The 22,567-nt window shown below is 38.3% G+C and overlaps 1 protein-coding gene across 2 annotated transcripts; it reads left to right on the top strand.

Moving 5' to 3' along the window:
• The first annotated feature begins 1,910 nt into the window (after nucleotides 1-1,910).
• prdm10 (PR domain containing 10) lies at nucleotides 1,911-20,592 on the top strand. 2 transcript variants are annotated; one of them, XM_063004529.1, is made up of 21 exons: nucleotides 1,911-2,069; nucleotides 2,430-2,489; nucleotides 2,590-2,694; nucleotides 3,012-3,192; nucleotides 3,444-3,685; nucleotides 5,398-5,598; nucleotides 5,686-5,758; nucleotides 5,874-5,991; nucleotides 6,436-6,553; nucleotides 6,667-6,948; nucleotides 9,952-10,296; nucleotides 12,367-12,522; nucleotides 13,731-13,910; nucleotides 13,998-14,108; nucleotides 14,679-14,879; nucleotides 16,710-16,853; nucleotides 17,181-17,351; nucleotides 17,463-17,600; nucleotides 17,751-17,892; nucleotides 19,023-19,120; nucleotides 19,479-20,592. In XM_063004529.1, the coding sequence occupies exons 1-21, from the start codon at nucleotides 1,929-1,931 to the stop codon at nucleotides 19,635-19,637; spliced, it is 3,366 nt and encodes a 1,121-aa protein (XP_062860599.1). In that variant the 5' UTR covers nucleotides 1,911-1,928; the 3' UTR covers nucleotides 19,638-20,592. The 2 variants fall into 2 exon arrangements, with proteins under 2 accessions (XP_062860599.1, XP_062860600.1); XM_063004530.1 differs by lacking the exons at nucleotides 19,023-19,120; nucleotides 19,479-20,592 and adding an exon at nucleotides 18,258-18,324.
• Nucleotides 20,593-22,567: the final 1,975 nt, after the last annotated feature.

Here is a 22,567-nt window from a genome sequence, read left to right as displayed (position 1 = left end):
ACGGTTGTCCAAGAAAATGTGGTGTAAAACTGAAATAAATAAATACAATTTGGGACGGTAGCCAGAAGAAGGACTTCAAGGTATAACTTATGTGCCTACACTTCGCCAGTCGTTATTAGAACTGTCAGTGGTACAATAAAAAAAAGGGGCATGGTTGGACCTTGCTGCAGGACAGTAATTTAAAGTGCACCACAAAATCAACACATCAAATGGTTCACTTATCTGAAGAGAAGAGTACAAGCTTGAACCTTAGAATCCAAAGTATTTAGCGAGATTCTTTATCAAGGCATAGTCTCAGATCTGTTGTCTTAAGGAGGTGGTACAAAGTAACTAAATGTATTGGTGCCAGTAGTTGTAGTGAGACCCTCTAGCCTGCTTTACATTGCTAGACAAGTTCTATTTAAGTGATTGATTTAGTGTCTAAGGGGGCAATTACTTTTTTGTACATACGACCAGGTATGGCTAAATGGCATTTTTTTCAGTAAATGTGACACATATGCAAAAACAGAATCTGTGGGTTTTTGATTTAAGATAATCTGTGTTGGTTTGTCTGGTGATCACACTTGACTGTCCCATTTTTGCATCAGCTGCTATTGGCCTTGGCATTAGATGAGTCTGCTCATCAGGTAATCATGAAAGAAGTCTTTTGACATTATTCATTTGTCATTGACTTAAAAGGGAAATCACATTTGAGTTTAGCAGGGCCACAATTTATGTCAACCTTAGACTCTGTGAAGTCTGCTTTCCTGGGGACTGTAGGTAAAGTTTTATAAACACACCTTGTGTACGTCCTTTTGTTGTGATGGTGCAGGATAACATCAGTGAAAGAGCTGCAAAAGATTAGGCTGATGTCACTCACTAGAAAGTCTCAGGCGCTCTCCTTGGTCATCTTGTGATGTTGGAGTCTCTGGATCGGCTAGAGGTTAAGTCAAAAACATGACTGACTTTGGTGATTAGTGGTGTCTTCATGGATTGTTTGATTCTTAACTCAGATGTTTATGACTTTTACAAATTTAAACTACTAGGTGATGAGTTAGGTTCTCTGTCCCAGAAAAACCAGAGCATGTTGATTTGAAAGCAGTTTGGCAAATGTAAACAATACTAAGAAATGGATCTAGAGTAATAATGTGACATGGTGTACATTTATAAACCCTGGTTCAAAGTTATAAGCATTCTAGCATGCATTTACAACAAAACATGACATGTGTATTGCACTCTGTGTACATTTTAGAAAAAAAAAGAAAAGTTATGGAGTTAGGGCAAAGAGTTACATTAAAATTGTTACATGCTAATTTTTGCTACGTACAAGCTTTAGATGATGAGCTGACATCCATAATAAGATATCTGCCAAACATGTCAAAATGTGAGCTGAAACTTGGGTGTCTGAAAGAGGAAATGAGCTGTTTTATTATCATAGGAATAATAGGAAAAGCCATGGGAGGCTATGGCTTTACGAAGAGAGCTGGTGTAAATGAAAAAAAGTTTCTTTTTTTGTCTTTGTATATAAAAACAGTATAGCATATAAAGGGTGGCTTTTTGCTCATAACTTGTATGTTTGTTTGTTACAGTTGGCTTGGTGTAGGATATAATCTGGGGTTGTCTCACAAATCTGGCCATGGAGGATCAGGAATCATCCTCTGTATGGAATCAGAACACTAATCATGAATCCGGCAATTCAGCTCAGGTATATCAGTTCTGTTACGAATCACAACTTTATTTGTAACTTCATTTTTATTTCGTTTATTTTTTCTTAATGTTGGCTCAGCTCTTATCTCTTTTATTCTGTAAGCCTATAATGTTGTGTACTTTAAAATATAATCATCATTAATTGACACTGGTTCCTTTTTTAACTGTTTGAAGTTGTCATGTATGCTTGCCATAGCCTTATGCTTTCATTTCATCTACAGGTGCGTTTTGAGAGCAGCACAATGGCTCAAATCTTATATAGTGGAGAACAGACAGACAGAGGGCAGCAGCAGGTCATGTACACTGCTGATGGAAGTTCTTACACATCAGTGGAGACGGCTGAACACACGCTTGTGTACATACACCCTGCTGATGGAGCACAGGTGATGTATATTAATTTTTGACATCTTTTTCAGATATAAATTGGTTTTCTATGTTTGCCTAATAATTTATTTCTAGACATGCTTCATATTTTTGTTTTTACTTTTATTAAGTGACTATTACGCTAGCCCAACACTGCTTTGGTTTTACATCTCATTTGTGTTATTGGCCAGCCGAGCATCTACACAGGCATGATTGGCTTTGTCTTAGAGGTGGCCGAAGCCTTGCGATGGATTAGCACTCTCTTTAGGGTATTCCTGCATTGAGCCCAGTGTTTTCCGGTGGAAACGGTCCACTGCAACAGTGACTAGAATAAAGCAACAAGACACCTTGATTTAACATTTAAAATTTTTTTTATTCAGGCCGTGTTTTCAGACCAGCCTCAGGTGGCATATATCCAGCAGGATGGTACAACTCAGCAGGTAAATTGAATAGTTTGTACAAAGCTGTATATTGCAGTTCAGTCTCTCATGGTATGTAAATAATGTGTTAATAACTGTTAATAACTGTATTCTGCCCCAGGTCACTGTGTTATTACCAAGTGGCCAGAACATGAATGCTGCAAATCTACATGTGCTCAGTAATGTAGCCGACGTCCCACAGGCCATGCTAGAGCCGGTCTCACAGGTGAGAGAGTGGACATGCTTTTAAATGTTAATGTACACACTGACCGTTGCTTGCGTTTGGTGGCTCCTCCTGTCATACCCAAGCTTGATTCTATCATCTTTTACAAATTCACTTGCTTATTGTGGGATGTTTAAAACTGGTCAATGCTCAATAAACTTTCTACTCTTATTTTCATAAATGCTTTTTAGATTTAATGGGCACAAATTCTCAAAAACATACTCCAAAATCTTGTGAAAAGCCCTCTCAGAGAAGGTGTCCATGTACTTTATTAATTCAATATTAAATGCTTTTTTATTCTGTCTTTTTTTTCACACCAGAGTCAGCTGCCCAGCAGTGCTCTTTCTAATATGACAGACCATTCCACTAGTCCTTTGGCAGGAACAGACTCTACTGTGGACTCTGAAGATGAAGATGTAGATTATGATGACAACAGAGAGGATTCAGAAATGGAAGACTGGGAACGGAAGCCCCCACAACCCTTCACGCCTCATCATCTCTGTAAATGCAGAATATATTTTTCAGTTACTGTTCTTGTGTTTTGATAGGGCAGGTACATGTGACAAAAATTATGTGCACTTTGTAACCACTTTATTACATTTTCTTTGACAACAACAGTTTAGAAATTTACTACTCGTATCAAACACTGTTAAATATATAAAGCTGATAGACAGAAGTCAAGTCAGTGTTAAGTTCTGTCACTTTCTCTTTATGTAACTGTCACTTTAATGTTCTTCTTTCTTTTATTAAAGGGTGTGAGGAATGTAATAATGCCAATCCTGGTGCATGTTTGAAGCATGGTCCTCTCTACCCAATCGCCAATAGGCCTGTGATGTCCAAAGCTCGAGCTAGCCTTCCACTTGTTCTCTACATTGACCACTTCCAGGGAGGTGTCTTCTCTAAGAGGCGGATTTCGAAACGTACTCAGTTCGGGCCTGTGGAGGGGCCGCTGGTGCCAAGTAGTGAACTGAAGGACTCACACTTTCAACTTAAAGTATGAAGGATTTACTTTTTGTGTGTGTTTATTGCATTGCTTTGTTAAACTGTGATAGTCTAGTTTTAATCTAGTGAATATATAATGTTTGTGGGTGCTTTTTACATAATTTTATGGATGTTAAATATGAAATGTTTACATGTCGAAATGGGTTGCATTTGCTATGTCTATTTTGTTTGTACTGTATTCACTGAAAGTAATGCACTACTCTCAACTATACTCAATTTTTGTGCTTTGACCAGCCATCAGTAATGCAATTGCACCAGTAATGAGGAATCTCTTGGTGAATTTATGGGGTACACCTATCAAATAGATGCACCAAGTAGAAATAGAGGTACTGACTAAACCAGCGCTTTAAAGTAACGCAACTTGATATATTATCGCCTATATTGCCTCTGACATTAATTCAAATAGGCAAATTAGTGTAAAATGTTTTGTGTATATTGCACGGGCTGAAAGACATAGTTGTTGGGAATTGAGGTGTTTGGGATATGTCCTATAACTTTTTTTCTTTGCCTGTCTGTGTGTGTCATTCAACCTTAAACCACAGATTTACTTTAAACTAATCCTATTCCAGACTAATCTTACCCCAGCAGTGACAGTAAGGTGTTTCATTTACACTGTGCTGAATACACTATTATAAGCGCCACAGATGTTTTCATGCCAATGTTTACTGCTGTTCTGAGAACAATTTTAAATCCAAGTAGTTGTAGCCTAGCGGTTAAGGTACTGGACTAGTAATCAGAAGGTTGCCAATTCAAGCCCCACCACTGCCAGGTTGCACTGTTGGGCCCTTGAGCAAGGCCCTTAACCCTCAATTGCTTAGATTGTTTACTGTCACTGTCAACTGTAAGTCGCTTCGGATAAAAAGCGTCTGCTAAATGCCGAAAATGTAAATGTAATGGAAAACGACATCACAGTGGTTGTTATGGTGGTCCTTTTTGATAAATGGACTGTCAAATTGTGCATTACAAAAATTGACTACAGTCTGTTATTGCATAGCATCAGAGTATTATTTATAAACAAAGAAACTTCTTCATTATAGTACTTCTAAAACTGTGATTGGGTTATATTGAGAATTTTTAAGTGATACAGTACATAAAATTTAGTTTAAATATTAAAATACACATTTAGGTGCAATTAATTCCATGGCTGTCTTGGAATTGAAATTGTATCTGCATTTTTCTGACTAATGCTTGTCGAAAATTTTAAAATTATACACACAACAGCTGACATTCCTTATAAAAAATGAACAAAAATGTATTACTTCATTAGAAAGATGGTTGGATCTTTGAATCTGTTGGGTATCCCAGCAGGACTGTTACCCGAAGAAACTTGTCAAAACTGGTTTTAAAATAGCTACACTGATCTAAAATCAAGCTTTTGTAATAGACTTGTAAAAGTTTTGACCTCAACCCTATCGTGAATATGTGGTCTTTACTGAAATGTCAAGTTCATACCAGAAAACAAGAGTTCTGTCAGAGGTTTATTGATGGCTGTCAAATGTGGCAGATAAAGGTGACAGGAGCTTAATCAAAGCAAAGTATTGGGTGTTTTCTGTAGATTTTCGATTGTAGGTTTTTACAAATATAACCCATAAATATAAGGATAATTTAAATCTCAGTACAGCAATGACGAACTTTCCTTACATCTAAAACTTTTCTCAACTGTATGTACCCAAAATTTATACATATCTTAATCTTATTTTGCAGTTATGCATGAGAGACTCTCAAAATGACAGTGAGGGAGAGAAGGACTTATGGGTGGACCTGTCTAATGAGGATCTTTGTAACTGGATAATGTTTGTCCGCCCAGCTGAGAACCACCTGGAGCAAAACCTAGTGGCATATCAATATGGGTCAGAAATCTTCTACACTACTATCAAAAACATTCCACCCAAACAGGAGCTTAAGGTGTGCATCCGTTTTGCATGAGTCTGTTTAAGAAATTATTTACACATATTAAACATTTTAAAAAAACTCAAAACACATTTTTTGTAGGTCTGGTATGCTGCATCATATGCTGAGTTTGTCAATAAGAAGGTTCATGATATCACTGATGAAGAAAGAAAGGGTATTTTTTTATTAATGTTTTTACTGGTTGTAAAGAAACGCTTTTTATATTAAAATTAAGCTGTTTTTTTCTTGTAATTAACTTACATTTACAATCTTGTCCTTGTATTTGTCAGTACTGCGAGAGCAAGAGAAGAACTGGCCATGTTTTGAGTGTAATAGGCGCTTCGCGAGTTCAGAGCAGCTCCAACAGCATCTCAATATGCACGATGACAAACTAGATCTTATTCAAAGGTTAGGACTTGAAGATTACTGGCATTACCGAAGTCGCACCAGCAGGCAACATCACAAATTACCCAGACAAGTCTGGCATTAAATTACTATTGTTTACACTAAAGTAATTGACTGAACTAAAATTTAACGGAATTATTTTTTTTGCATTCATTAAACTACTTGCTTTTGCAGAATCTTAATGTTTAATAATGTAAATGTTTATATTTTAGTCTACTGGTGTTACAATAATCAGGATTAGTGATGGGAAGATGGACTGATTTGTTTCTTTAATTAGGTTGATAAAACAGAGCCTCTTGGCACAGTAACAAAAGCTACAATAAAGATTTATTAAAGATGATAAAAAACTACTAATGTTACTACTTATGTTACTTTTAAACTTGCGATTTTTAAAAAGTAACATAAAAGTTAATACATGTAATTTTTTTGTATTTATTTTTTATCCAGACCAAAAACACGTAGGCGGGGACGGGGTAGAAAACGCTTTAATACTGGAAGGCGGCCGGGTCGCCGACCCAAGTTTGTCCGTTTAGAGACCCCAGTAGAAGGTGCAGATAAAAGCCAGGTAAGATGTGAGAGCCTTAAATATTCTTGACTTTACTTTAAGATGCTCATCTTATTTTATATATAATATGTTTGAAACCTTTATCAATATGCTTATGTCTGCCATGGTCGTAGGACGCTCTGACGCTCTCAAAACTCCCATATGACGAGCAGGCCAGTGATGCAGTAAACGGGTTAAAAGACGATGAGCTGAGACAAGATTCTATGGAGACTGTAACAGAGGAACCATTAGATACCCAGACTGACCAGACTGAAGCTCCAAATGATGTGAATGGTACAGACAGTCAAACCACAGTTTCTGATGATCCACTGCCTGACAAAGAAGATCAGGATCCACCAGTTTCTACAGATTCACATCTCTCTCCTCAGGACATGAGGCGTGCTCGGAGGATTCGAGTAAGATTACGGCTTTCTAGTAACAACTATTATATAAAAAAACTTTAGTGGTGGGAATAGTGTGTGTGTGTGTTTTTGTGTGTGGGTGTGTGTGCTTTAATACAGCATAATAATGACCAGAGAAAAATGATGTGATTTTGCAGTCTTTATCAGTTTAGTAGATGTGCAGCATTCAAAAAGCTTTTTGAGCAGGTATACATTCATGCCAGTGAATAAATAAGAATAGTGTAGATAAATAACACTGGTGGTAAAAATACATTTAGTGTTACAGACAGAACTAACATTACTGTTAGTGCAACAGAGTGCTTGTAAACCACTGAATGAGAATAAAATTAGGTTCTGTTTATGTATTTACAGTAATTAACAGTCCAAAAAGTCTACATACCCCAGTTACAATGCCAAGTTTTATAATGTAATAATAAGACCAAGATGAATAATTTCCCAACTTTTTTCACTTTAATGTGACCTACAAGTTATACAATTCATTTAAAACACAATCTGAAATCTTTTTTTTTTTCCATTTCGCCCAATTTTCCTCCCAATCTAGTTGTATCCAATTACCCGATTGCATTACGCTTCCTCTATACTGATGCTGATCCCCACTGCTGATTGAGGAGAGCGAGACTGTCACACCCCCCCTCCGACACATGTGCAGTAGCCGATAAGCTTTGTGTACGGGGAGCTACACCCCGATCAACGTATTTTCCTCTGACTCTGTACAGGCGCCATCGATCAGCCAGCAGAGGTCATAATTGCATCAGTTATTAGGTCCTTCTCCGGCTTCCTACCCTGTATGAACAACAAGCCAATAGTTGTTCATATAGTTGTCCAGCCCAGCTGAAAGGCAGAGCTGAGTTTCGAACTGACGAGTCGAAATGTCAGCTCTGGTGTGCTAGCGTGTTTTACCGCTGTGCCACCTGAGTGGCACCTGAAATCTTTTTTGAAGCAGTCTTTTTTAGAAGAAGCCTATCAGCAGCCTTTGCCAGCTTTTCCTTGCTAAAGTATTCCAATTTGGTTAGGGCATCTCCTGTGCACATGCCTCCCTGCAGATTTTCCACTGGATTCAGGTCTGGGCTCTGGCTGGACCAATCCAAAGCTTTGGATCATTGTCATGTTGAAAGGTGACCTGAACCTAGACTAAAGCCCTTGTTCCAGCCAAAAAACAGACACAAAGCATAATGCTACCACCATGCTTTACTGTGAGTGTGACTTTCTTTTGTGCACCAGACATACCTTTTGGAACTATGGCCAAAGATGTTCAACCTTGACCATATCATCAGACCAAAGATTTTCCACATGCATTTGGCAGACTAAGTGAAGGTTTTTGCAAAATGTAGCCAGGCTTGGATGTTTTTCTTGCCACCCTACCTCTTAGTTAATTTCTGCCATAAATGTTGCTGTAGGCCTCTTTGCTTGGCAGTCTTCTGGCCCAGTTTTCTTCTTGTCTTTTTATAAATTTTGGAGGGACGTCCGGTTTTTGGTGATGCCACTGTGCCATATTTTGTTCACGGTGTTCCATGCTGTATGTGGAATTAGAATTTTCTTTTTGTACCCTTATCCTGTCTGATACCTTTCAGCAATTAAATCCTTTCTCTACTTTGTAAGCTTTTTGCTGACTGTGGCTTTTGCTTTAAGATGCAACTAAGTAAATGTCAGAAAAATCATACTAGAACAGCTGAATTTCATATGGGGTTGATCAGAGTCACTAATTGTTGGCAGGTGTCACTGACTTCTATTTAACATGAGTTTAAATGTGATTGGGTAATTCTGAACAGTCACATCCTCAGTTATAAGAGGATGTGCACACACAGCCACATTATTTTAGTTTTTTATTTTATTTTTCCTCTCTAAGTGATTTCAGTTTGGTTCTCAATTGAATTGCACAAATTATAGGTCACATTAAGGTCTGGTTTTTTTTTTTTAGCATTAGAAAAACCTGGCATTTTAACAGGGGTGTGTAGACTTGTATTATAGTCCATCTTAAACATTAATTTTGCCCTTAAATATGTATTATAAACAATAACAATAGTCTAAGCACTGGTTATGACAGCACTAATGGTAATTACTCTCAGGTGGAGTCATGTTCTTTTTTTTATACCTGCGGGCCAGTTAAGCATTGGAATTTGTTTAAAGTGTTTCAAACAGAACAGAGGAGAAAGATTTCCCCATGCTTTCCTGAGCTTAAGTAAAAAAAGAGATTGGCAGTCAGTAATTACAACCCCAAATCAAAAAAAGTTGGGACAGTATGGAAATGCAAATAATAAGAAAAAACACAATTTCTTACATTTACTTTGACTTTTATTTATACTGGCACCTAGGATACCAAGCGATTTAGTGCTTCAGGTTTTATTTTGTCCCATTCTTCCTGCAAACACGTCTTAAGATGATGCAGTGCTGTCTGAGGGATCGAAGATCAGCTTAAGTTTGCACCCTTGGCCTTTACGCACTGAAATTCCTCCCGACTCCTTGAATCGTTTAATGATATTATGCACTATAAAGAGGACTATGGACTTGGGTTCAAACTGTCTGCAATCAAATAAAAGTCAAAGTAAATGTTAGGAACACTGCATTTTCCATACTGTCCCAACTTTTTCTGATTTGGGGTTGTATTGCTCCTAAACGTTAATTTCTAAATTCTTCAGTAACAATTGTGTAAACCAAGTTTTTTAAAGGTGGAACAACTTTTTAGAGGGAAGAATTAGTGGTTATGCTATCCAACTGTAGCAAGTCTCTGCCTAATATAACAAGATTTAAGAAAATACTTAAATAATTTGTTACCCCTATTGCTCCAACATGATTAGGTTTGATAAGATACTTTGTCACATTTTTATTTTTTATTATTTAGTGCAAGGAAATACCCATGTGCTATAGTTAATATATTTAAGTCATTATTATTAATATTATTGTTAAATACAATAAAGTTTTAATAGTTAACTCTGACTTATTAAAGAACTTCTTTACATCTGTTTTTACATGATCACAATTTGTACTTCTTTACCACAGAATGCAGCTCTGCAGCACCTCTTCATCAGAAAGTCCTTCCGTCCTTTTAAGTGTTCACTTTGTGGAAAAGCCTTTCGTGAGAAGGACAGACTGGAACAGCACATGCGTTACCATGGACGGGAAGGGTGCCGCTACTCATGCCACCAGTGCAACAAGGGCTTTTTGAACAGCAGTGCATTAGAGGAGCACCTGCAGCTACATTCAGAGCAGCGCACTTACTCCTGCCTGTTTTGTGCTGAGTCTTATGACAGGCTTGAACTGCTCAGGGAGCATGTCAACATTCACCAAATCAATGGCTGCTTCTCCTGCCCCTCCTGCAAAAAGAATTTTATTGATTTTCTACAGGTCTGTTTATAGTTTGATTTTTCTACAGGTCTGATTATAGTTTGATTATATACACACACACAGCTCTGGAAAAAAATAAGACAAACAGCAGTGCAAAATTGTCTCTTTGGTTTTTTAATGTTTTTGAGTAAAATAATTGTTTTTGGGGTTGTTGTTTTTTTTTGCTATTTTGTTTATGCATTTTTTCCCTTTTCTCCCAATTTAACGTAGTCAATTTGTCTTCCGTTGCTGGAGACTCCGGTCGTGTCAGAGGAAGGTATTTTTGCCTGCCTCACACTTCCTCCAACACTTGCGCAGTCCACTTTTTTGTACAGGCACCTCGAGATACTAACCAGGGTCCTTACACAGCGTTGAAGACCCCAGCCACTTTTCAGTCCGTTTTTTTTTACCACACATCAGGCTTTAATGGGCAATTTTGTTTGCTGCAGGCATTGCCAATTATGCCTACTAGAGGGTGCCCAGCCGACCGGTTGCAGAGCTGAGGTTCAAACTCAGGAGTTCAGAATCTCTAGCACTGGGGATTAACCCGCTGCGCCACCTTGGCGCCTTGTTTCTCAAAATTTTTCATTAAGAGCATTTAATTTAAAAATTAAATCAGAATTGACTGACATAAGCTTGATTTTCAATCCTAACGTTCATGCTTTTCGGCATGCTCTTCACCTCCACTTGATTTTTGTTAAGAGCTGTGTGTTTGTCTGTCTATGTATTTGTACACTATATGACCAGAAGTATTTGGATACTCCTTCTAACTGTTGAGATCAGGTGTGTCAGCAGTACTCCTTGCTGATAGGTATATAAAATTAAATGTATTTTATGCTTGTTTCAACTTTGCTACAACAGTTTAAGGAAGGCTTTTCATCTTTCCTCGTTCTCTCCGCCTAGTCTATGACATCTGCAAAGTAGAGGCCAACACTATACTTATGCCAGTGGTTTTTGAATGGGATGTCTGACTAGCTCATGGTTATGTGTCCGCATACTTTTAGCCATATACAGACATGGCATTACTCCACAACACATCTAAAGGAGTCCTGTGGTATTCCTGTACAATGCAAGGTGGATTGTACTGTAGTGCATCCTCGTGTTGTTTCTTACATGTAAAAATGATGCACAAGTGCCTGTCTTTTCACATGATCTTTGAGAAAACAGTGTTTTTTTTACTGTGCCAACATGCACATTTTACATGCTTTTAAAGGTGGTTAAGAGTTAGAATGGGCACACTGACAGACCTGATACTGTATAGCTCCACACAACGAATGTTGTGACACACACACCTGATCACAAGTGTTAAATCTGCAATTTGAATTACGTTTTTTTTACATTATGTGGACAGATGGGTACATGTGCATTGCTTACCTGGGGAATAGGTGGCACTAGGATACGCTATGGGTCAAGCCAATGTAGGCTGTGTGATGCTCTGAACATTGCCCTTCTCGCAAACCCTGGGTCTTAGCATTTATATGGATGCTACTTTGACACCTGCCTAAACATAGAATAGAATAGAATGGAAAAGAATGCTTTTATTTGTTATATATACATATACACGTGTACAGTACAGTTTAATTCAGCATATCCCAACATGTTTGGAAGCTGGGGTCAGAGTGCAGGGTCAGCCATTGAACAGCGCCCCTGGAGCAGAGAGGGTTAAGGGCCTTGCTCAAAGGCCCAACAGTGGCTGCATGGCAGAGCCAGGACTCAAACTCTCAACCTTTCCACTGATAGGCCAAACCTCTACCCAGTAGGCTACTATTGTGCCAGCAACCATGCAAACATGGTTTCAAATCAAGTTCCGTTACACATTAGTATTCAGTAATGGCAGTGGTCTATTTTAGTGACCACTACATTTCCCAGATTTAAGTATCTGACAGATGTGCTGGACAAACAAGTCCAATCCATGGAGGCCGCACTTCACAACTTAAAGGACTTTAAGGATGTGCTGGTAACGTCTTAGTGCCAGATACCACAGGATACTTTTAGAGCTGTAGAAATTTGTATACTTTTATTTCAGTTTTGGTTGCAAGTTAATCACATAATAACTGATTTTATTTATGTACATTTGCCTTTTATGTCTAGGTAAAGAAGCATGTACGTAGCTTTCACTCAGAGAAGATCTTTCAGTGTATGGTGTGTGAAAAGGCTTTTTGCAGACCAGACAAGCTTCGATTGCACATGCTACGCCACTCTGATCGCAAAGACTTCTTGTGTTCTACTTGTGGCAAACAATTCAAGGTGAGGGTCTTTATACTTTAAACATTCCAAGTTCTCTATCCTCACTTGTCAGCCTAGGTGTCCAGACAGCACGTAGGATTTCTCTGCCCTACCTCAATAACAACTTAGGTGCCTTCTGACCTGAGTGTCCAGTCTTCTGGCACTATACCAACAGTCATTCTGTTGTTTATTTTATTTGGGTTTTTTCTGGTAGAGTACTGAAGTAATTTATTATTGTCTTCTTCTGTGTTGCTGAATTGATGTTATTTATTGCTGTGGTCACCATTGTGATCATTTGCCTTTGTCCTGTATTGCTGCTACTCAATATAGGTGGTAGGTTTAGTCTTTGATAATGTCTTTCTGCCATGGGAGGCCTTACAGGAAATAAGGTTCCAGGCAGCATAGCTTTCCCCTACTTCCCTGATGCACACAAGCCTTCAGTGCAGTGACTGCAGATGTTCTACAGATGTTTGTTTGGGTTCTTTCTTGACACTCAATGATTTATCAATGCATTCTTAGAATAATTCTTAGATAAATAAGAACACACCCAGCACTTGTGGGGTGTTCCCGGTCTGCAGTGGTCAGTATCTATCAAAAATGGTTCAAGGATGGAACAATGGTAAACCAGTGACAGGGTCATGGGCGGCCAGGGCTCATTGATGCACATGGGGAGCGAAGGCTGGCCCGTATGGTCTGATCCAACAGACGAGCTCAAATTGCTGAGGAAGTTAATGCTGGTTTTGATAGAAAGGTGCCAGAATACACAGTGTATTGCAGTTGCAGGGCTGATTTTGCAGCAAAAGAGGGACCAACACAATATCTGGTGTATTTGAAGCAGATATACACACGAAGTATGTCAATTGGTTAAAAATTGATTTCCCTCACTGAGTAAACTATGGATATTAATTTTCATACCCTAAGGCCAAGCTGTCAGTGTCAGTCTGGGGCTAATGCTTTGCTTTATAGGTATTCAGTGTCATTTTTCACAAGTGTTAGCTTTGTAGAGCAGAATAGAATATAGTGAATTCCTAAAAATTGTATATTGTGTGAGGTGTTTTTTGCCAAAAATGCAACACAATGGCACTCACTATTTTATTTATACAATGTGTTTGTATAAAACGAGGCTCAGTTTCAGTGCAGTTGTGTAATAACATAGTATATGAAACACTGGTAGGTAAAAAATATGTACATGTGGTTGTTTAATGCTTACTTTTTTTAATTTTATCCAGAGGAAGGATAAACTGCGGGAGCACATGCAGCGCATGCATAACCCAGAGCGTGAAGCCAAAAAAGCTGATCGCATCCAGCGAACTAAGTCTCTGAAGCAGAAGGAGCCCACCACTGACTTTGAAAGCTTCATGTTTAAGTGTCGACTCTGCATGATGGGCTTTAGACGCAGAGGAATGCTGGTGATTACTTTTTCTGAAAAAAATGTTATGTTTCAGTTTTACTAGTATAGTATTAATAGTCTTAATATATATATTTTGTTCTCTAAGGTAAATCACCTGTCAAAACGTCACCCAGAAATGAGAATAGAAGAGGTCCCTGAGCTTACCCTGCCCATCATCAAGCCCAACAGAGATTACTTTTGTCAGTACTGTGATAAGGTATGCACTGAAGAGAACTCTCTGGATTGTTGTATTTAGAGCTTTATTTTTATACAGTGAGGGCGGGAGGAGTAGTAAGTGGTCGTGTATGAGAGACTAAGAGAGCTTATAGACCAGATTTAGCACCATCTGATTTCCACCTTTTTGGACCACTCAAAGAAGCTTTAAGGGGAAGAAGATTTTCATGTGATGATCATGTTAAAGCAGCAGTGCATCAGTGGCTACACGCTCAACCAAAACATTTTTTGCTAAAGGCATTAAAAAGTTGATATGAGGCTGGAAAGAATTCATTGGAAGATGACTATGTAGAAAAGTGAAATTCTTAATAAACAGAGTTAAAAACTTTTTGAAGAACCCTTGTACTACTATTGAAACATTTAAAAGAACACTAAACAGTTTAAGTCATTTTGGAATTGTTTTACATGTTGTCTTAATATGCCTCTTTTTTATTTTTTTAAACAAATTTATCCTAATATTACTACTTATAGAACGAAATGCTTTTTAGTCTAAAGTTAACTTCCATTAATGGTATAATCATGGATGTGTTTTCTGCTTACTGTGATTTTGCAGGTGTATAAGAGTGCAAGTAAGCGCAAAGCTCACATTCTTAAGAACCATCCTGGTGCAGAATTGCCGCCCAGCATACGAAAGCTGCATCCAGCCAGGCCGGGTGAACCAGATCCCATGCTGAGTACACACACTCAGCTAACAGGCACCATTGCCACAGCACCTGTCTGTTGCCCACACTGTGCCAAGCAGTACAGCAGCAAGGTGCGTGAGTTTGTGTTTTAAAGTACTTGTGTGTTAATTTATGCCCTGGAGAGGTTTTTAATGCTACACTACACATTTTCAGAATTTATTGGTATTTGGTATGTTTTTCTTTTGCTATACTAGCACCATGCGCTTGTGGTATGGACTCCTCAAGTACAAAATCTGATGATTCATGATATCCCAACGTGATGTCACAATATTCCTATAAACGTATTGATGATGTTACTGGATGTTTTACTTTCTCTCTGTTTAAGTGCCATCATCAATGTTTCAAAAGGTGGTTAGGTAGGGCAGGGGTGTCCAAACTACTGCCCATGGGCCATTTGTGGCCCATTCCCCTTTCTGAAAGGGCCCGTAAGGTATTTTATCAATTAAATAAAAGTTGGCCTGCAGGTCTTAAGTCTAAAAAAATGTCATTCCTAGTTTGAACACTGGGTGTGGCTATCACATTAGACCAGTCTAAAGCGCTTTACATCTCCTTTTCTCATAAATCAAAACGATAACGACGTTACACCTGCATTAATGTTCTTGAACTTCATGGTAACTTCATGGTAACTCCATGGTAACTCAGAAAAAAAAAAGTGTGTTTAATTTGTCAGGAAACGGTTGCATTAATGACAGAGAGTAATAATCTCATTCAAATAAAAAGGACGTGTCATTTATAGTAACCAAGTAGGTCTATTGTTATTTTTATTATTTTTTATTATTATTATTTTATTCATATTGCGTCCATGGCCCGTCACTGTTTTTTTTCTAAATGCGGCCCCCAACAAAAAACGTTTGAACCCCCCTGAGGTAGGGTGACTAAAGGTAAGTCCATAAAAGTTAGCTCTCCTTGAGCTTCTTTGGTCTTTAAGTAGTTGTTGCAGCGCCTTGAGGTGTGTTTTGGGCCATTATCCTGCTGCAGAATGAATTTTCCACAAAGGTACAAAACAAATGGTATAGCAAGTCTCTAAGAAATGAAGTGGTACTTGTTTGTCAGTGTATAGTTGATTTTGTGTAGGTGTTCAGGGTGTGTTTTTTTTTCTCTATTCTTTAGAGTTGAATATTCCCATCAACATGCTTTACTGTTCTGTAGCTTTTTCATGTTCTTATCCTTACTTAGACTTTATTACTGCTGCAAATGTTAAATTTGTATATTTAAGTAAACAAGTTACCATGTATTAAGAAGTGGTTTAGAGGCTGCTAGTTGTTCTTTGGCACCAGTAATATGTAGTCTTCTTTTGGTCATAGTTTTGCTGATTGCCAATCAGTTAACAAAGCTTAATGTATTGGTCATCATTGGTCTGCCTGATTGTGGATTTGCATACAATCGACCTTTTTTAGACCTTACCCATTAGAAACCTTCAATTTAGCCACTATTTGACACTGGGAAAGCTCTTGCTTATAAAAACTGTTTGTCTAATGCCACCTAATTCTGATGCTACACAAACTTCTGATAAGTAGATCAAGTCCATTTGTGGATTTGAATGTCATCTGAGTATGTGCTTCAGTGGAGAGGATGAGACTTAAGCAGTGGCAAAATACTAATAAATTCTGAAATTCCTGTGACATTCTCAAAGATTACATTTTTAAATAAAATTGTTATGCTTGTTATATGATTTGTAATGGAAAGATTGTGTTAAATTAGACCAAACAATGCTAATTAGAAGCATTTTCATTAGTGTTCTGCCAGTTTGGCCCCACTGTATATCTGTTAGAGTTAAATCAGGTGTCTTATAGAGGAGAAGCATTTCATGACTGGAAGTTAACAGACTTTTTTGACCTGTATTATAAATGTTTTTATTTAAGTGCATATAACAAAATGTGGTTAATTCATTGTGTCCACAGACGAAGATGGTGCAGCACATTCGTAAGAAGCATCCAGAATTTGCACAGCTAGCTAACAGCATTCAGGCTCCTTTGGCTACTACGGTCATAAGCAACCCTCCAGCTGTGGTTACAACTGATGGCACTACGGCTGATGCTGTGGTGGTAAGAAAACACACACATACATGTACATATGCACACATCTAATTCAACACACACAGAGCAGTCTAAACTAGTCTCTTGCAAAGAAATGTTGCCACACCCATTTCAGTGAGACCAAAGTGTAATTTTGTGATCCTTATTTAAAATGATCATCTATGGTAGGATAGTTTAGCCTGTATAGAAAAAGACAAGACAGACAATTCTGGACTTCATGGCTTGGTTTTTGTCCTGACAATGCAGTGTAAATTATGGGTCTTTTTTAGACCCATTTGTGTGACCTTCTAAACCGTTTAATTGGAGTTTTTAATCACTAATTATTTTACTTTTCAGACAACAGACTTATTAACCCAGGCAATGACCGAGCTGTCTCAGACTCTGACCACAGACTACCGCACAGTGCAAGGGGACTTCCAAAGGATCCAGTACATACCTGTGACTCAGTCAGGGGGAGGCCTCGCCCAACCGCAGCACATTCAGCTGCAGGTCGTACAGGTTACCCCGGTAAGAGTGTAGCTACCTACACCTAAAACATACATATGTAGCTATTTCTTAGCATGTTTAAATGTATTTGCTTTATTATTTCTTCCCTTATTATTTTGTCTCTGCTCTCAGGCATCATCTTCCCAGTCTCAGCAGTCGACAGTAGATATGACTCAACTGCAGGAGCCTCATAGCTTCACTCAGCACTCCATTCAGGTTCAACACATCCAGGTCTCAGAGGCCATGGGGACAGTGCAGGCCAGTGCTCAGGTGTGTCTACACTAACGTGTATTTTGCAGACAACTTGCAGCATGCACATTTTTAATTTTCTATCTGGAGTACTACTGTGAAGTGTTTAACCTATGTAAACACATTTGAAAATTATTATGACTAAATATTTTGTTTATTTGTTCATTTTAGGTTACTGGCCAGTCTTTAAGCCCCTCTTCTCAACAAGCACCGCAAGAGTTAAGTCCCGGTCGTCTACAAGCATCCACGAATCAAACACAAGGGACACTGCAACATGCTTACTTGCCCAGCAACTGGAACTATCGGAGTTACCGTAAGTTGTATTTTTAATCTTTTATTCTTTAGTCTTTGTTTTAAAGACTAAATAGCTGTGTGCAATATAAGAAAAGATTGAGAGACAGAAGAAGAGCTTTTACCCTTCTGTTCATATTTGCGGTAATTTACTGACTCAGCAAACTGCAGTGGATGATATTGGCGATGATTCTACTTTTAGTTGCATTGTTCTTACTGCATAATTTGCACAAATGTTTTACTATGTTGTGCATCATCCCTGAAGAAACTAAACCATTTTCACTCAACCGATCCATGTGCGGTAATTTTTTTTATTAGATCTTCGCTACTGGTTTCATTTTCCTTTATCGCTGACTAACTACAGTTATTTGTTTCTTAACATTGCAGTTGGTTCTTTAGGGAAAAATAGCAGCAACACAGTAAAAATGTTGAGCCACACGTAGCAGTGAGGGACACCATGAACAAGTGAGGTAGATCTGAGTGCGTGAGATGAACGGGGTGAAAACTACACAGCGGCAAACACAATTGTGGACCAGTGTGGTGTGTGTGTGTACGTGTGTGCCCGCTCATGCAAGTGCTGCACATTTTTTTTAGCTGTTTTAAACGTACTCCAATAGTAACCTGTGTATCTGAGGCACACTCGATATAACAAATATTGTCCATTTTAATATCATGTAAAAAAAAAATACTATACAATATATCGATATTTGTGATATACCGCCCAGCCCTACCACATATAGGTGCATGGACCACACCAATCATCCTTGATGAATACAGAATTTTAACAATATGAACCCCAAGCTCTGTGCCTTTGTCTAAAGAAAAGGGTGCACAACCTGGGCCCTGCAGAGTCATAATCCAGCACAGTCTCAGACTCCTCCTGATCTGATCAGAATTATAGGATTGCTTAACTTGGAAAAATATGCATCTGATGCTGCCTACAAATTTAGGTGCTAAAATGCTACAAACATACCCAAAATACAGCCTCCATCAAATTGGGACAATCCCTTTCTGTGCCTACCTAGGAAATTTACTAACAGAGTAAATTTCTGTTGTGTAGACACAACATTACATTGTAATTGTAATTGTAATGTTTTCTCTTTGCCTTTTTTATGATGTTTTCTTGCATTCTTTCCTTTTGTCCTTTTTCAGCCTCTGAGATTCAGATGATGACTCTGCCTCATGCTCAGTATGTATTAGCAGATGCTGGCACACCAGTTACCAACAACAACAGCAACCAAGCGAAAACAGTAAGTGACAAGTAGCATTTTCACATCTGTCAGCTAGACTTTTGCTAATGCATTTAGTGTAGGTAAAACCATTAATTACTGGCAAAATGTGGAGTAAATTTACATGACTTAAAGTTAATCGATAGCACCGCTGAGATTCGAACCTGGGTCTCAGCAATGGTGGGCTAGTGTAATAGACCGCTGTGCCATATAAGTGCCTTCAAGTGGCTTGAAGATTTTCCTTTATTTTAGCTGACAAATCTGTTCCCATTCTTTTTTATGATCTTATCCCTCTGCCCCCCATGTCTTGCAGAAAGTTCAAGTTCCAAAAATTCACAGGTGCGCTTGTTTATAAATTTGTAACTTCTTTCTTGTACAGACACATTATGTTATCTCAGAGGAGCAGTCTGAGCTGGACAGTAAACAAGGTAATGCCCCCTCGACCACCACTGACCCTCTGGAGCAGACTTCTACCAATCAACAGGCCACCAACCAGTACATAATCAAAACGGCAACCAACGGAGCTGGTACCACATAGGTGCAAATTACCAAACCCTGAAGCTTAATGTGTTTTTAACTTATTTTTAAGTCCCTATTTGTTTTTGGACTTGACTATGAAGGAATATGATTCATGATAGATTGACTGATGGAATGGTTGCTGAATTATTTGTTAAACTGGTCAATCATTGGTGTGTTATTGTTCTGAATGGTTGCTGAATTATTTGTTAAACTGGTCAATCATTGGTGTGTTATTGTTCTGTTTAATAACAGAAACACATGGAAATACACTCTGGACTACATCAAATCTCTGGGCATTACACCCTAAATCACTCATTTATACCTTTCAATTTTTAAAGAGAAATTGCCAATCCACCTTCTAATTTTATGATGTATAATTTCTATTTAAATTATTTTCTTTTATGAACTTAATGACAATTAATAGACAATTGATGCATGATTATGAAGCTATACCAAACCAAAAACAAACTGGTTTTCCAACATTGTTAACAATATTTTATTTTAAAAAATGCTGTTGTTAATTTGCACATTTACAGATTAGATTCATTTGAAGAGGTTCCTCTTTGAAACAATTAAATGAACAAAAACTAAGTAGATCTAATTTACCAATCTTCGGATCTCACTATACAGAAATGTACAAAAGGTAGAATTATAAAGCTTTGTCTTCATGAAATATTTTATATATATTTTGTTGATTTGTACAGCATCATGGTTGACAGTTCTACTAAAGTCCATACTGTATTGCTGGTCTACTCTATGTTTCCACTACATAGAGTTTTTTTTGGCATATGCATTTCTGAATGTATAGAGTCACTATTTATCTGAAAGGTAGGCTTGTACAATGTAAAATGTCTGTGTGGTTCTGAGTGTTATTAGTGACTTGAATTTATAGTCTGTGTACAGTAAGCACCCAGGTTAGTGGTTTCTCATGTCGTTAATGTTAAGAAGAAAATAAACAGCTCTTTTTTTCTTAACCTTTTTTAATTGTATGTATTCTTTGTGTAAAAGTTTTTGTATTTTAATGAAAATGAAAAAAGGAAAACCATTAATCATTTCAATTTTATATGCTTTAATTCACAAAAAAAAAGATACTGTTTGTTCCATGGCCAAAACATTCTTATTTACACCAGTTAGGGTAACATTACATTAAAACATTATGTAATATTAAAACCACCTCGTTTCTACACTCACTGTCCATTTTATCAGCTCCACTTACCATATAGAAGCACTTTGAAGTGCTACAATTACTAACTGTAGACCTGTTCTTCAATAGTCAGGACCCCCACAGAGCAGGTATTATTTAGATGGTGGATCATTCTCAGGACTGCAGTGACACTGACATGGTAGTAGTATGTTAGTGTGTGTTGTGCTGGTATGAGTGGATGAGACACAGCAGTATTTAAAAAGTTTTTTAAATACTGTGTTCACTCACTGTCCACTATTAGACACTCCTACCTAGTTGGATCACCTTGTAGATGTAAAGTCAGAGATGATCGCTCATCTATTGCTGCTGTTTGAGTTGGTCATCTTCTAGACCCTCATCAGTGGTCACAGGACGCTGCCCATGGGGCACTGTTGGCTGGATATATTTTTGGTTGGTGGACTATTCTCAGTCCAGGAGTGATAGTGATGTGTTTAAAAACTCTATCAGTATTGCTGTGTCTTATCCACTCATACCAGCACAACACACACTAACACACCACCACCATGTCAGTGTCATTGCAGTGCTGAGAATGACCCACCACCCAAATAATACCTGCTCTGTGGTGGTCCTGGGAATGTCCTGACCATTGAAGAACAAGGTGAAAGCAGGCTAACAAAGCATGCAGAGAAACAGATAAACTACAGTCAGTTACTGTAGAAGTACAAAGTGCATCTACAGTACAGGTCCTTCTAAAAAAAATTAGCATATTGTGATAAAGTTCATTATTTTCCATAATGTAATGATAAAAATTAAACTTTCATATATTTTAGATTCATTGCACACCAACTGAAATATTTCAGGTCTTTTATTGTTTTAATACTGATGATTTTGGCATACAGCTCATGAAAACCCAAAATTCCTATCTCAAAAAATTAGCATATCATGAAAAGGTTCTCTAAACGAGCTATTAACCTAATCATCTGAATCAACGAATTAACTCTAAACACCTGCAAAAGCTTTTAAAAACTCCCAGCCTGGTTCATTACTCAAAACTGCATTCATGGGTAAGACTGCCGACCTGACTGCTGTCCAGAAGGCCATCATTGACACCCTCAAGCAAGAGGGTAAGACACAGAAAGAAATTTCTGAGCGAATAGGCTGTTCCCAGAGTGCTGTATCAAGGCACCTCAGTGGGAAGTCTGTGGGAAGGAAAAAGTGTGGCAGAAAACGCTGCACAACGAGAAGAGGTGACCGGACCCTGAGGAAGATTGTGGAGAAGGGCCGATTCCAGACCTTGGGGGACCTGCGGAAGCAGTGGACTGAGTCTGGAGTAGAAACATCCAGAGCCACCGTGCACAGGCGTGTGCAGGAAATGGGCTACAGGTGCCGCATTCCCCAGGTCAAGCCACTTTTGAACCAGAAACAGCGGCAGAAGCGCCTGACCTGGGCTACAGAGAAGCAGCACTGGACTGTTGCTCAGTGGTCCAAAGTACTGTTTTCGGAAATCAAGGTGCCAGAGTCTGGAGGAAGACTGGGGAGAAGGAAATGCCAAAATGCCTGAAGTCCAGTGTCAAGTACCCACAGTCAGTGATGGTCTGGGGTGCCATGTCAGCTGCTGGTGTTGGTCCACTGTGTTTTATCAAGGGCAGGGTCAATGCAGCTAGCTATCAGGAGATTTTGGAGCACTTCATGCTTCCATCTGCTGAAAAGCTTTATGGAGATGAAGATTTCATTTTTCAGCATGACCTGGCACCTGCTCACAGTGCCAAAACCACTGGTGAATGGTTTACTGACCATGGTATTAC

Source organism: Trichomycterus rosablanca, chromosome 11, assembly GCF_030014385.1.
Source record: "Trichomycterus rosablanca isolate fTriRos1 chromosome 11, fTriRos1.hap1, whole genome shotgun sequence".
NCBI classification, from domain to species: domain Eukaryota; kingdom Metazoa; phylum Chordata; class Actinopteri; order Siluriformes; family Trichomycteridae; genus Trichomycterus; species Trichomycterus rosablanca.
The sequence above is the reverse complement of the archived record's forward strand: the minus strand, read 5'-3'. Positions and strand labels throughout refer to the sequence as shown.